General features: G+C 47.9%; 1 protein-coding gene across 3 annotated transcripts in view; it reads right to left on the bottom strand.

Annotated features, from left to right (window-relative positions):
- Positions 1-546: 546 nt before the first annotated feature.
- Positions 547-11486, bottom strand: part of LOC119382590 (microtubule-associated protein Jupiter) — a 73248-nt gene continuing 62308 nt past the window's right edge. For 2 of the 3 annotated variants that reach the window (XM_037650351.2, XM_037650352.2), the window contains exons 2-4: positions 6764-7107; positions 3877-3939; positions 547-1890 (exon numbers count right to left, since the gene is read on the bottom strand). In XM_037650351.2, the coding sequence (XP_037506279.1) occupies positions 1793-1890; positions 3877-3939; positions 6764-7107 (505 nt within the window). In that variant the 3' untranslated portion in view covers positions 547-1792. The remainder of the gene's footprint in view (positions 1891-3876; positions 3940-6763; positions 7108-11486) is intronic. The other variant, XM_037650353.2, reaches the window with a different exon arrangement.

The following is an 11486-nucleotide window of genomic DNA, read 5'->3' as shown; positions in this document are numbered from 1 at the left end:
TTCATTGTTTGACTTTGCTCTACAGTATTTTTGTACTGTTTAACCAGTCGTCGCGACGTTAAGTCAGCGAAACTGCTTCAATATATTTTTTCTAATCGTTCGCGACACTTCTTCGGCTATATGTGAAACTATTTAAAACTAAACTTATGCTATGATAGGATATCTAGCATTTAGCTACAGCCACTCTTTATATGGTTCCATTTTTCGCAGATTTTTTGCGGGAACAAGAAGTCTGTATGTGAAGCGTAAGTGCTGCACAAGAAAAGCTATCTTCGGAACCGAGATGGGTTCGGTCAAGAATATATGATGACAATCATACTCCTTTGCATAAATGGTTGGAAGAGATTTCAGCCGGGCGCGTTAGATCTGCTGCAGTGTTGACTTACCGTAACCGGACTGCGTAGTACGTGGCTGCACGATTAACGCGTGGCTTCCCGTGCCACAGAGAGCCATCCTTGAATGCATCAGGCGGTGAACGCACACAAAGCCATTTTTTTTTCATATCCTCAGGCAGCGACCACGAATCAAGATATATAGTTACGAAGATTGCGTTTCAATACTTTATTAAAAATACTGCGAGATACAAATCGTAGTACAGCACATACTTTTGTGCGGCGTCATTTTGAGAGAAGAGCGCAGCGAATGAAAACAAAGAAGAAAAATATGCAAGAGCCGAAGAGATAGACATGTAGGAGTAGTTGCGATACAGGTTCGGTGTACACATGGCAGGAACTGCCGAGGCCCCACAGTCGTCGACGTCTAAGGCGTGACAAGAAAGAGACCTCGGGAGTGCATAGAAGAAGCGTGAGATGGATGGAGTCGACAGACACAGTATATACCTTGCGCACGGCTCTCTCTTAGTACAAGAAGCTCTATGCCTACTTTGAAACGACCACACTACTACATAGCTTTGGGCGAGACTATAAAAGAAAGCACGCATGTCACCTCTTTTTTTTTTTCTTCTTCCTACTGCTTCGGTTGAGAAGTAAAAAATTTTAAAAAAGAACACGTTGAAACTTCTCATCACTTCGCTGTTGAACACACATTCGCTACCACTCCACTTTATATGTACACAAAATAGAGTTCGTTTTCTTTGCCCCCAGTTTTCCCGTACATCTTGTCACCGGCGCCGTTAAAACTGTGGGCAATCAGGAGGGCTGGCGCCGCGTTTGCAGTACGAATCGTGGCTTTTCACCGTTTGCTTTTGGTTGTTGTTGTTGCCTCGATGCTACAGATAATTTTTATTTCTCTCAGCGTTGAGGCTTGGCCTTCATGTCCCATCGTGGGAGCGGCCCGCGGCTTCACCGCCTCCCTGAAAAGAGGGCATCGGAGCCTCTCAGGACCATCAATAAAGTTTCTTGTCTGCCTGTCTCTTAGGAAACACGCTCGTTACTGGACTTTCAGTGAATGTTTTTTTGCTACCGCAAAACACACAGAAAGTGTGGCTCGTACACAGTGCTCGGCCCACGCCCACAGGTGCGCGACTCCTTTTGCAAAAAAACACCCTCGTAGTATGATCCTGATATCCCCGCGAAAAGGGCTATAGAGACACGAGACGTGTGTGTATTATAAGCGCACGATGCTCTGGAGAGTTTTGTTTCAGCTGTCCCCGCGAAAGACCCCGCCGCGAACAAGGACGGCATTAAAAAAACGTAAAAAAAAAATCAGACTGGCTAAAGCTACAACACGGTGCTAGTCAGCCGCCGACTGGCCCCTCGCTGCCTTGCACGTCGCTGAGTAGAGAGGAAGGCGGAAAGAAGCTCGGGGGCTGCAGGTCTTCGCCGTAGCCTTTTCAGAAGCCTCCCGACGGCCTGCCTCCGGGAGCGTACTGCACGTGGCCGTTGGGCGGCGAGTCCACGGGTGAAGTGGATCCGTTGCTGCTGTACCCGTCTGCGTCAGAGGGAAAAAAGAAAGGGAAACACTATAGATGGTCTCTCGTTACAGTAAGAAAACGACGACGTGGATATATGTACGTATTACCGCATCGCAATGGAACTGCACAGCTGAGCCGCAACAATTATATGTTGACTACAGCCTCGTTTATTTTGTAACGTACAATGAAATAGTCCACACAAGACGTTCAGGAGAACCTGGAGTCGAAGTGATGATGAATCTTTGAACAGGGAATGCCGCTGGAGCCACGTTTCGACTAGTAGTGTAGCAGGCTGTATTTACGTTCACTTGTACTGTTATTAAGTTTCTTGGCAGGTCACGTTAACTTCAAACAACTCCACACTAACGTTCTGTTCACATTTTTTTTTACTTCAATATAGCTCCCAGAAACGGCCTGCCACAAATTTTTCGTAGTGTACAGTTTGACACATATATAGTTCTGTTCCAATCTCGCTTCTTATTGCCTTCCGCCACCTGCCACGACACCATATTGAGTATATTAGCGGTGAGATGTCATAAAGTGCAAAGCCGCGCGTGAATGCGCTATTTCGATTCAAGCAAAATACCTTTACTCGCCTGGCGTAAGCTACGAGATGTCATAAATATAAATACCTAAACAAGTACACTATTAATGAGCACTCACAGACAATTGTGTATTAATATTGTGTATAACAAAGAAAAAACGAGCCCTTAAAACTAACACTTCTTTCCTTTAAACAAGTTCAGCTGCTTCAGGTAAACAGGGATTGTTGCTGCGCTAGTTGGTTCATTACTTGAGGAAAAACTGTAATGATGCAAAGAAGACGGGGACGAAGCGAAGACACGAACTTCGCGCCCTTGTCTGTCAGTTCGTGTTTTCGCTTCGTCCCCGTCTTCTTTGCGTCATTACAGTTCTTGCTTCAGGTACTCACGAGTATAAATGTAGCGGCCAAACCGTTGCGGAACGCGCCAGGTTGCGTGTTATGTACGCGGTAGAATATAATAACAGAAATGCATCGTTTCCTCTGCGCTGCCTCAGCTAACTTTACGATTATGTCAGTTTGTTGTGATACAGTTGTAAGAGTAGCGCAGTATATATACAGAGATGGAATCACAAGTGAGGTGGAGCGGCGGTTAGTGAGAAGCAGACCGAATGAAGGAAACGAAGCATTTTGTGAATGCGATCGCAGGTTAGTAAGCCACTGCACAGTTTCGAACTATATGCCTTTTTCGTACGCGAACACGGCCACAACGCATGCTGTAGAGTGCGATCGCATTTTTTGTGTTACATCTGCGTTATCTTTACTCCTCTTTGCATCTTCGACTGCCACATTAACTATCGTGATTATCGCGAAAAAAAAAAAAAAAACGTCGCAGTGTCACTTGTGGCTGAGAATCGCTTTTACGAACGCCTATTCCTGCCTTATCGACGCGATAGGGATATTGGCTCGTGCCGGTTTTGCTGTCACGATGAGAACAGCTCCTTGACTTCATCGTGCGATTACTTTTGATTATTAAATTTGGCCAGTATGTGTGTGATTGGACGACAGATTAAGAACACAGGGACCTTGTACCCAACTGTCATCCGTATTTCTGCCCACTAAGAAAAAAGTAACATTTGGGTTGTTTGACCACATCATTTCTTATATCCCTTTCCTGTTTTTTATTCCTCTCCTCCCAGTGAATCCCTCAATCCCTTTCCCCCGGTGCAGGGTAGCAAACCGGACGCGCGTCTGTGGTGCTTTCTCTCGAGCGTTTATGCTTAGAGAGCAGCGCAGGTAAGGCCTCGGCAGTCCATAGGCAAAACGCAGATGAATGACGACGCTAATGTTTCACTACTTATTTAATAATAAATAAATGGTCTGAGGGGTGGAGGAGACTTGAGGGTAGGCTATTACGTGTGTGTTCGAACGTCGTTGTGTCCGCGAACCCTTCCTAGCAATCACAAAGCTGTGCATCGACGCGTTTTATTCGGTGGTCGTGTGTCCCGCTCAAATTACTTACTCATGCCGCCGTGGCCATTTTGCTTGACATGGTACACGTCGCCTGTGATCGGGTTGCGGGACACTGCAAGAAAGCGTGCAAGACTCGTTGCAGCCAGGCCAGCCAAAAAGAAAAAAAAATAAAGCTTAGCATGCAGCTGCGATTGTATATGGTAAGCGTTGCAATGCATGCAGCCTTCGCGCAGTAGACAAGTGCGATGCAGGGCATACGCGATAGTTCCTGTTCGTTCCCTGTAATATAGCGTTGTTTGGAAGTAGGTCTGGAGAAAAGACTAAACAATGCTGCGTTTACGAACCGTGACATGCATGTGCATCCTTAGAGTGTTTCAGCGTAGCGGGTAATGTCGACGCATACTGGAATATTAGAGCGGTGCTCGTAAGCTACTTCCTGCATTGCTGTGTCACCGAAGGCCTACAAAACTTTTAATGCGGTGAGCGACTACGTCCAATCTAATCGCCGACATAGACGTGAATGCGGTGCGTTGTGGCGCGACCAGTACATTTCTACCAGTAGTACACTCGGGTATATGATCACAAAATGTCGCCAGGAACCCTGTGTTTCCAATATACGTCTTCCGGTATTCCGGTGTGCATGCGTGTGGGCTATACCAAACGCTGTGACTTTGGTACTTATAATGCTTTAAAGATGTGCTTTGCGGGTGAATATGTCGGCAAGGGTTTGACCAATTTCTGCTTAAGGTGACGCATGAATCGGTGTAAGCATACTTGTTTCTTCATATTTTAATTTCGTGCCATTGTTGAAACGTGTGTCAGCTTGACTACATCTTCGATCAGTAGTCTCAGAGCGGCGTAAGGGTCCTGTAAAGCAGAAACTGAGAGCTTAATACCAGATTAAATTGGCTCAAATATGAATACGAAGCCCGCTCATTACTCTCGGAGACCGATTGCACTTTCGGAATTGATCTAATATTGCGTTGCATAACTATGTAGCGCTGAAACGTACTGTCGGTAGTGCCACTGGACAAAGTTTATGCACTCCCGCGCACAAAAGGTGAATTTTTTTTTCTTCTTTCAGTGTTGTTGCATTCAAAACAGAAAAGCAGCTTATAACACCGCAAATGTTAAAAAAGAAAGGCACACTGTACAAGGCCATACAAATGCAAACGCGATCAAAGCCAACTCAAGTCACGGCGCTTGCTGCGCTGCGTGTACAAGCAGTCAACATATATGGAAGCAAGTTCAGCCACGTGCCACGCGTTACGCACCATTCACACGCAACCAGCTTCATGCAACTTGTCGTCAAGGGAGATAAGTAATGGTTCTGTGCTTAAGAAATGAAAATGCCATTTGTACTTCGTCAAATTGAGGAATAAGATTGCAAACTTTAGCAGACTATATATAGTGCGATGGTCCGCACACGCTTGTTTTGTCTGCGACATAACTGACGTGGTACTACATCATCCAATCATTTTCGACGTGGGCTAGTGCGCACTGCATGCCTAGCTGGGCCAAATTTGCCGAATATGAGGCTGTTTCAATACCAGAATGTATGAGTCTAATACGAATATTCGAAAATATAGACATCGCATATCGAATATTAATTTCTTCTGCTTTTATGAATAAATATCAAGGCGAAAGGTGGTAAAATAGCTAATTTGTTGAGTTCTTCAGCGCAGGCAATAGTGTTGGAACTTCAACTATTTTAACTATAAATTGTTAACTAGCAAGTGGAACATTCCCACAGGCCTCTGTTGGCAATGGGAACTTGGCACTGGCGTAAATCACGGGGCTTCAAGAGTGTTCTGACCCCCCCTTGTGTTCAAAAGTTTTCTGACTCCGCAGCTGTGTGAGACTATTGAAATCGCAACTGCCGCTCTCCACCGGTTTCAGAGAAGATTTAGCCGAACATTGCAATTACGCGAGCGGGGCCCCATGCACGTTTTTTAATGTTATTTCAAAGCATGACTATTATAAACAAATATAGAACCTGTATTTATAAAAACAAAATGGCCGCCATGGCAATATGTGTGTCCCCCTTGTGATTTTTCTGGATTTATGCCCCTGGAACTTCGAGGGACATTGGACTACCAAAGTCCAACAATCGAAAACGAGTATGTTCGACGACAATCTAACTGTATAAGATATCAAAATTTTGTGCAGATGAAAACCTAAATATGAATTTCCAGAAGTCGCACACCCCATAATTGAAAATGAACCACCGTTGGAGCAGGTGGACTGCTGTGCAATGAGTCCTCTGGGACCAAAGGTTGTTATTAACTTTTGGGCAACTCTGACTTCAATGGGGGACGTGTGGCGTCCGGTGACATGTGACCTGTGGAAATTATACCGTTCTTCGTGGATGGTTTGGATGTGGATATTATGTGGTTCTTTCAGCTACTACTTTCTCTGAAACCGAACCATCTCCTTGAAACACGTTCCGAGGCATATAATAGTGGTCAAGATTAATAAAGTGTTTGCCTGGTAGAATCTGCAGTCGTCCCTTGTCAGCCAAAAAACGATATTACGGCGATAACCACGATGGAAGCATGCGCTAGGGCGATAGCTTCCTTTCTGCAGTTCACAGGTCCGCGATATGCTGGACGCTAATACATGCAGTCTCGTGGTATACACGTTGCCTGCACTCTTTACCTTTCTTTCTCTAAATGCACTTTTCATCTATTTTTATCTGTACGGCAGCAAACCCAGTACGGAACCCCTATTCGTCTATATCACACGCCTTTCCCAATTCTTTTTAGCGTTCCTTTCAAATAATAATAAAAAAAAAGGACAACGCAAGCGAACGACAAACAGAGAAAGGAAACGGCTTTCAACATGTACTGCCAACTTGGCCGTGGACTTCACGGGTGTGGCGACCCTATGCGAATGACTGCACAATAGCTTGCCCTTTGAGGATATAGCCCACTCACCGAACTTCTTGGAGGCCGATGCCGGGGCGGGGGCCTGTGGCGCGGGCGAGTCGAGCTCGCTGAAGATGTTGGACTTCATGCGGTCGACGACGCGCCGTGGGGTGGGCACGTCCTCGGCGCCGAACAGGCGCTCCTGGCTGTTGTCGCTCATGCGGCGCCGCGTGGGCGTGCTGGCGCCGCTAGAGGGCGTCGTCGGCGTCAAGTCCTCCTCGGAGGGCGTGAAGATGGACGACTGCTGGTAGTTCTTGACCCTGCGCGGCGTGCTCGGCTCGGCGCTCGACTGCGCCTGCGGCGAGCGCACGCCGAAGATGTCACTGTCGTCGCCGCCGGGGGGCTTGATCACCCTACGCAAACAACAACGGGAAGAGAGCGCATGAATACGAGCTGCGTGAAAACATATTGCAAAAAAATAAGTAGCGTCGAAAGGGAAATGGTGTTAAAAATTTGTAAACTATAAGGCGAGCTAGGTACAACACCAGCCGTGCGGCCTTAATGATGCATAGAGAGTATTCAGGACACTTGACCACAGCCTCGGTAGGAACACTTCACAGGCACAATGTTACACTGGAGAAACTATCGTTGCTGTTGAGGCTCTTGGAAAAAACAAAAATATGATTTAGTATTCCAATTTTTAAGATGCAGATCATCTGACCACGTCACAGCTCTGAGCAGAATGCGCAATGTCAAAGCAGAACACGCAAGCGACACTCATTCGCTTTACATGAACAGATAACAGCAGACACGATAAAGCCTCGCTGAGAGCCTTCCTCTATATAGGCGTTGTCCCCGACAACTGGCGCCTTTGTTTTCATTTATTTGCTTTTGGATAACGATCATATGACAGCGTCCTCCGACATAAGAACTGCGCTCTCGTAGTCCACCTTCATCATCCACGAGCGCATTATTCGGGTTGCGGGCGCCGAATAGCGCTTTTCCATGTATATAATCACTGGATACGTAAACACAGGGTTCATGCTGTGCGCAGATACCGAGGACAAAGGGGAGACAGCAATGCGATTGATGAGCGAAAGATACGCGGGATCATATAACAAAGCGCCAAATTTCGGTGTTGCGCAATTTAGTCACACAAAGGATGTCCCATGCCTTGCTGAAAGACCCAATTCATAAAGGACATGTCTCGCGAGAGCACCCTGCGGCTTATACCTTTCCCTCCGCTGATTAAAAGGCGACGCCGCCCTTCGTCAGCTATAGTCTTCAGAAAGCTTGCTAGAGAATAAAAAAACGGTGAAGCGGCAGCCCCCTATTGTTGCGTGAGTCTTCGTTCATTCTCTGAATGCTCGTTCGGTCGCTCGTCCAGGGCTGACGGACGCAGGGACGCCCCGCTGTCGCGCGGACTCTGTGGTCCCCAGCACCGGAGGACACAGACAAGGGCCCTTGTGAAAAGGGCGCGACAGATTCAGCGTCTCCGGAAGGAAGTGAGAATGGGCTTCCGGTGCCTGTGTACGCCATGTCCCATTGTCCTCCTCCGCCTTCGGGAGAGGAGGGGGCGGGCGTGTGTCGCGCTTCGGAGAAAAGAGACTCGCCGCCCAAGTCCTTCGTCCTCAAAGACAAAAGACGCATATATACGTGCACGTACGCGCACACGCGAGTCGACTCCCAAGTGTGCGCACTCCCCGAAGCGTGCGTGCGCTTTCTTCGGCCCGCAGTGAGTCAAGCCAGTAATTACACGAAACCTTTGTCTCGAGCGACGGTTGCCGCTTTCACCAGCACGCATGCAGGCAGCCGTGCTCAAAGAGTTCTTGAGTCAAGTGGAACACGAAGCTTCGGCTTGAACGCTTCCTCCCGTCGCACACTTGGAAGCCTCATCCTTTTCATTTGTTCCTTGTCTCTCTTGATGTCTTTTCTTCTTCTATGGGTGGGACGACATAATAAGAATGAGCGGCACAGTCATCCAGCGTTACACGCACTAGGCTTAAGCCACTAGGACGGCACCACCAGAAGTATGCAATTAAGGGACGGACGATAACTTAATTTCCGCATCCCTCTTTATGACGTGTCTAGTATTTTGTTGTGAATGTGGTCCGGTGTATCCAATGCTTGGTGAGCCCTTTGACTGTCCCGGATGGGCATTTAATGCTCGGCGGGCCTTCCAACTCCTGGATGGATTTGTTTGGACCAACACTGATGCTTAATTCGCGGATCGTATTTCATGAAGGGGCTCGGCATGTAAGTAACGGCTCATGCAATAGGCAGGCGGTGCTTGCAAGTACAGTCGGGCCCCGCCCAGCAAGAGCACACGCAACCTGGAATTAGCCTCGCCTGGTCTGCAGGATAATCGAGGTTGGATATTTCTTCGCATATTGTCAAGGAGTCCCTTTATTAGCAGCATGAAAGCCGCAAAGCATAACGTTTGCTTATCGAGCGATTACAGTAGTTCGACGTCATTTGCAAAACGTCTTCGTAAAGAACGGTGCGGCACGGATATCGAAGGCTTGCTAGACGCAATCCTTCTATATTCGTGCTGTACCGTTCTTTAGCGCACGTTTTAAGAATTAGAATACTGGGTAGTTTACATATTGCCAATCTGCACATGCCAGAACTTTGACTTCAGTAAGCTTTAGCAAGGAAGCAAAGTCATATTGCCTTTTTCTGAAAGACTTAACAAGGCATTGCCAAAGAGGCAATAATAATAGATAGCAGTAATACACGTTCAAAACAAAAGCCTCGGCCCAGCCTCGCAAGAAACCGCGTCAGCAAGCAGAATTCGCGGAGAAAAACACAGCGTTAATTATCGGCGTATTTTTGGCGCGCCGTCATTAGACTAAGGGTATTGCACGTTAAGCCATGCAAGGATCATAGCATAATTTTGTCTAACGTGTTTTTCAGCCGGTAACCGTTGGCAAGCACATAACCCATGCTATGCATTTCTTTAGGCCATAATAACGGCCCTGCTATTACGCAGGGTAAAGCTGAAGCCCTCACATCGGGCGACACGATGGTTGAAATGCGCCGGCGAAGAGCACCACGTGGTTTCCGCTTGGCACTCGAGTATACGTGAAAAGCAGCCAACTTTAAGCCGGAATATTCACTATCACCGTCGTCTCCTTGTCATATATATGCGTGCGCTTGTGTCAAAACTTGCTTCTTATTTCTTTCACATTTTTAAACACTGGATAGCGCGGATTCGACACAGGACAACTACAGAAAAAACGCTGATGCGTAGTCGTGTGCATCGGTGTTCTTTCTTTATTGGTCCTGTGTCGAATCCGCGCTATCCAGTATATAAGACTATGAACCAACTATCCCAGCAACGAATTTTGTTAAGCTTTCATATTTTCTTTCACAAGTTGACAGGCATCACATGGCTGATTTCCCTAGAGTGTCAAGCTGATTCGATTTTAAGGAAGGGTCCGACTACGAGAGAATACGCGTGAAAACTGCCAGCATCGCCAGGACCGTCGTGGTTGACTCATACTTGGCCGCCGGCGTGCTAGCGGCATGCGGTCGCGGCAGGCGGTCAACAGAAAAGAAGATGGGGGGGTGTGGGGTAATAGCGTCCCCTATTGGCGAACGGGTCGATCATTATTACAGGCGCACGTGAGCCAAGCTGGCTTCCAGGGGATCATGTGAGTCAGGAGCTGGTCGGCCTTTAAGCCTGACTTAGGAGGAGCGCGGGGTGTTGTCGCCCGGCAGCCAAGCACGGCTCGATTATTACGGGACCGACACCGTTGCTTGCGCACGGGGTAACCACGTACAGAGGGAGGAGGAAGAAGGGCCGGCAGCGCCGTCCGGTGTTGCCGTTCCAGGAAGGGATGGCGCTCTACAGGTGGTGCTGGCGAGAGCACCCCACCCCGCTCATGCTTCCAGCTCCCGAGCAACCGAGAACGCTCATTTCGCCCTCTCGTTCTGTTCTTTCTGCGTGATGCCGCTGTAAATTTACAAGGCCGCACCGCTGGTGACTGTGCACGCTGCAGCCAGAAGGAAATGGCGAAGGGTTGCGTGTGTGTGTTTGTGCGTAAGTGGCACGTGCGAGATAACGTGGGCATCTGTACACGTCCACCGCTTCTACGCTACTGAATCCTTATTCTCGGTTGCAAACGAGTTTTCGGACTGTTGAAACTCTTCGTCGGCCCTTTCTTTCGCTATTTCATTCTCGTATTGGCCTCAGCAAGGAGCAGATGGTGCGATAAGGAACCACAATATTAAGTAAGTGACAAATGTTGGCGCTGGTTCAATCGCCAGGAACGCGGAGTACACACGTGCGACGTGAGGCGCAGAAGCTACGAGAAAGTTGAACGGAAAAGAAGAATTACGAGGTTATGAATTTCGCAAGAGAGCACCTCGTTCCAAGAAGGGAGAAAGCGAGAGACGCCGAAAGAGAAACGTGAAGCAATTTCGCCCAGGAGGTCAACCAGACACCACTTCAAAGCGTGGATACCACGGCGCCGTGTTGATAAAAAGAGTCCCAGGAAGTGGTTTCCGACGCCTGTGTGCTAGCCTGGCTGTACAATTTTATCATTGCGTATCACGAACGAAACACGTCGCAAAGCGCGCCAGTCTATGGTTTCTCATTGCTATGCAAGTTTATTTGCAGATATTGTTGCGAAAGTTCGAACCTTTAAACGTTGTCGTGCATATAGTACGATTAGCAATGCCTCCTCCCTCCCACCCACCTCCCACCTTTGTATACCCAAAGCCATAGGAGTATCCCATGAAAGATTTGCCGCCCAATCTCCTGGCGTACGCGCGATAAGGCCTGTTG

The sequence above is a fragment of the Rhipicephalus sanguineus genome, chromosome 2, assembly GCF_013339695.2.
Source record: "Rhipicephalus sanguineus isolate Rsan-2018 chromosome 2, BIME_Rsan_1.4, whole genome shotgun sequence".
Lineage (NCBI taxonomy): Eukaryota > Metazoa > Arthropoda > Arachnida > Ixodida > Ixodidae > Rhipicephalus > Rhipicephalus sanguineus.
The sequence above is the reverse complement of the archived record's forward strand: the minus strand, read 5'-3'. Positions and strand labels throughout refer to the sequence as shown.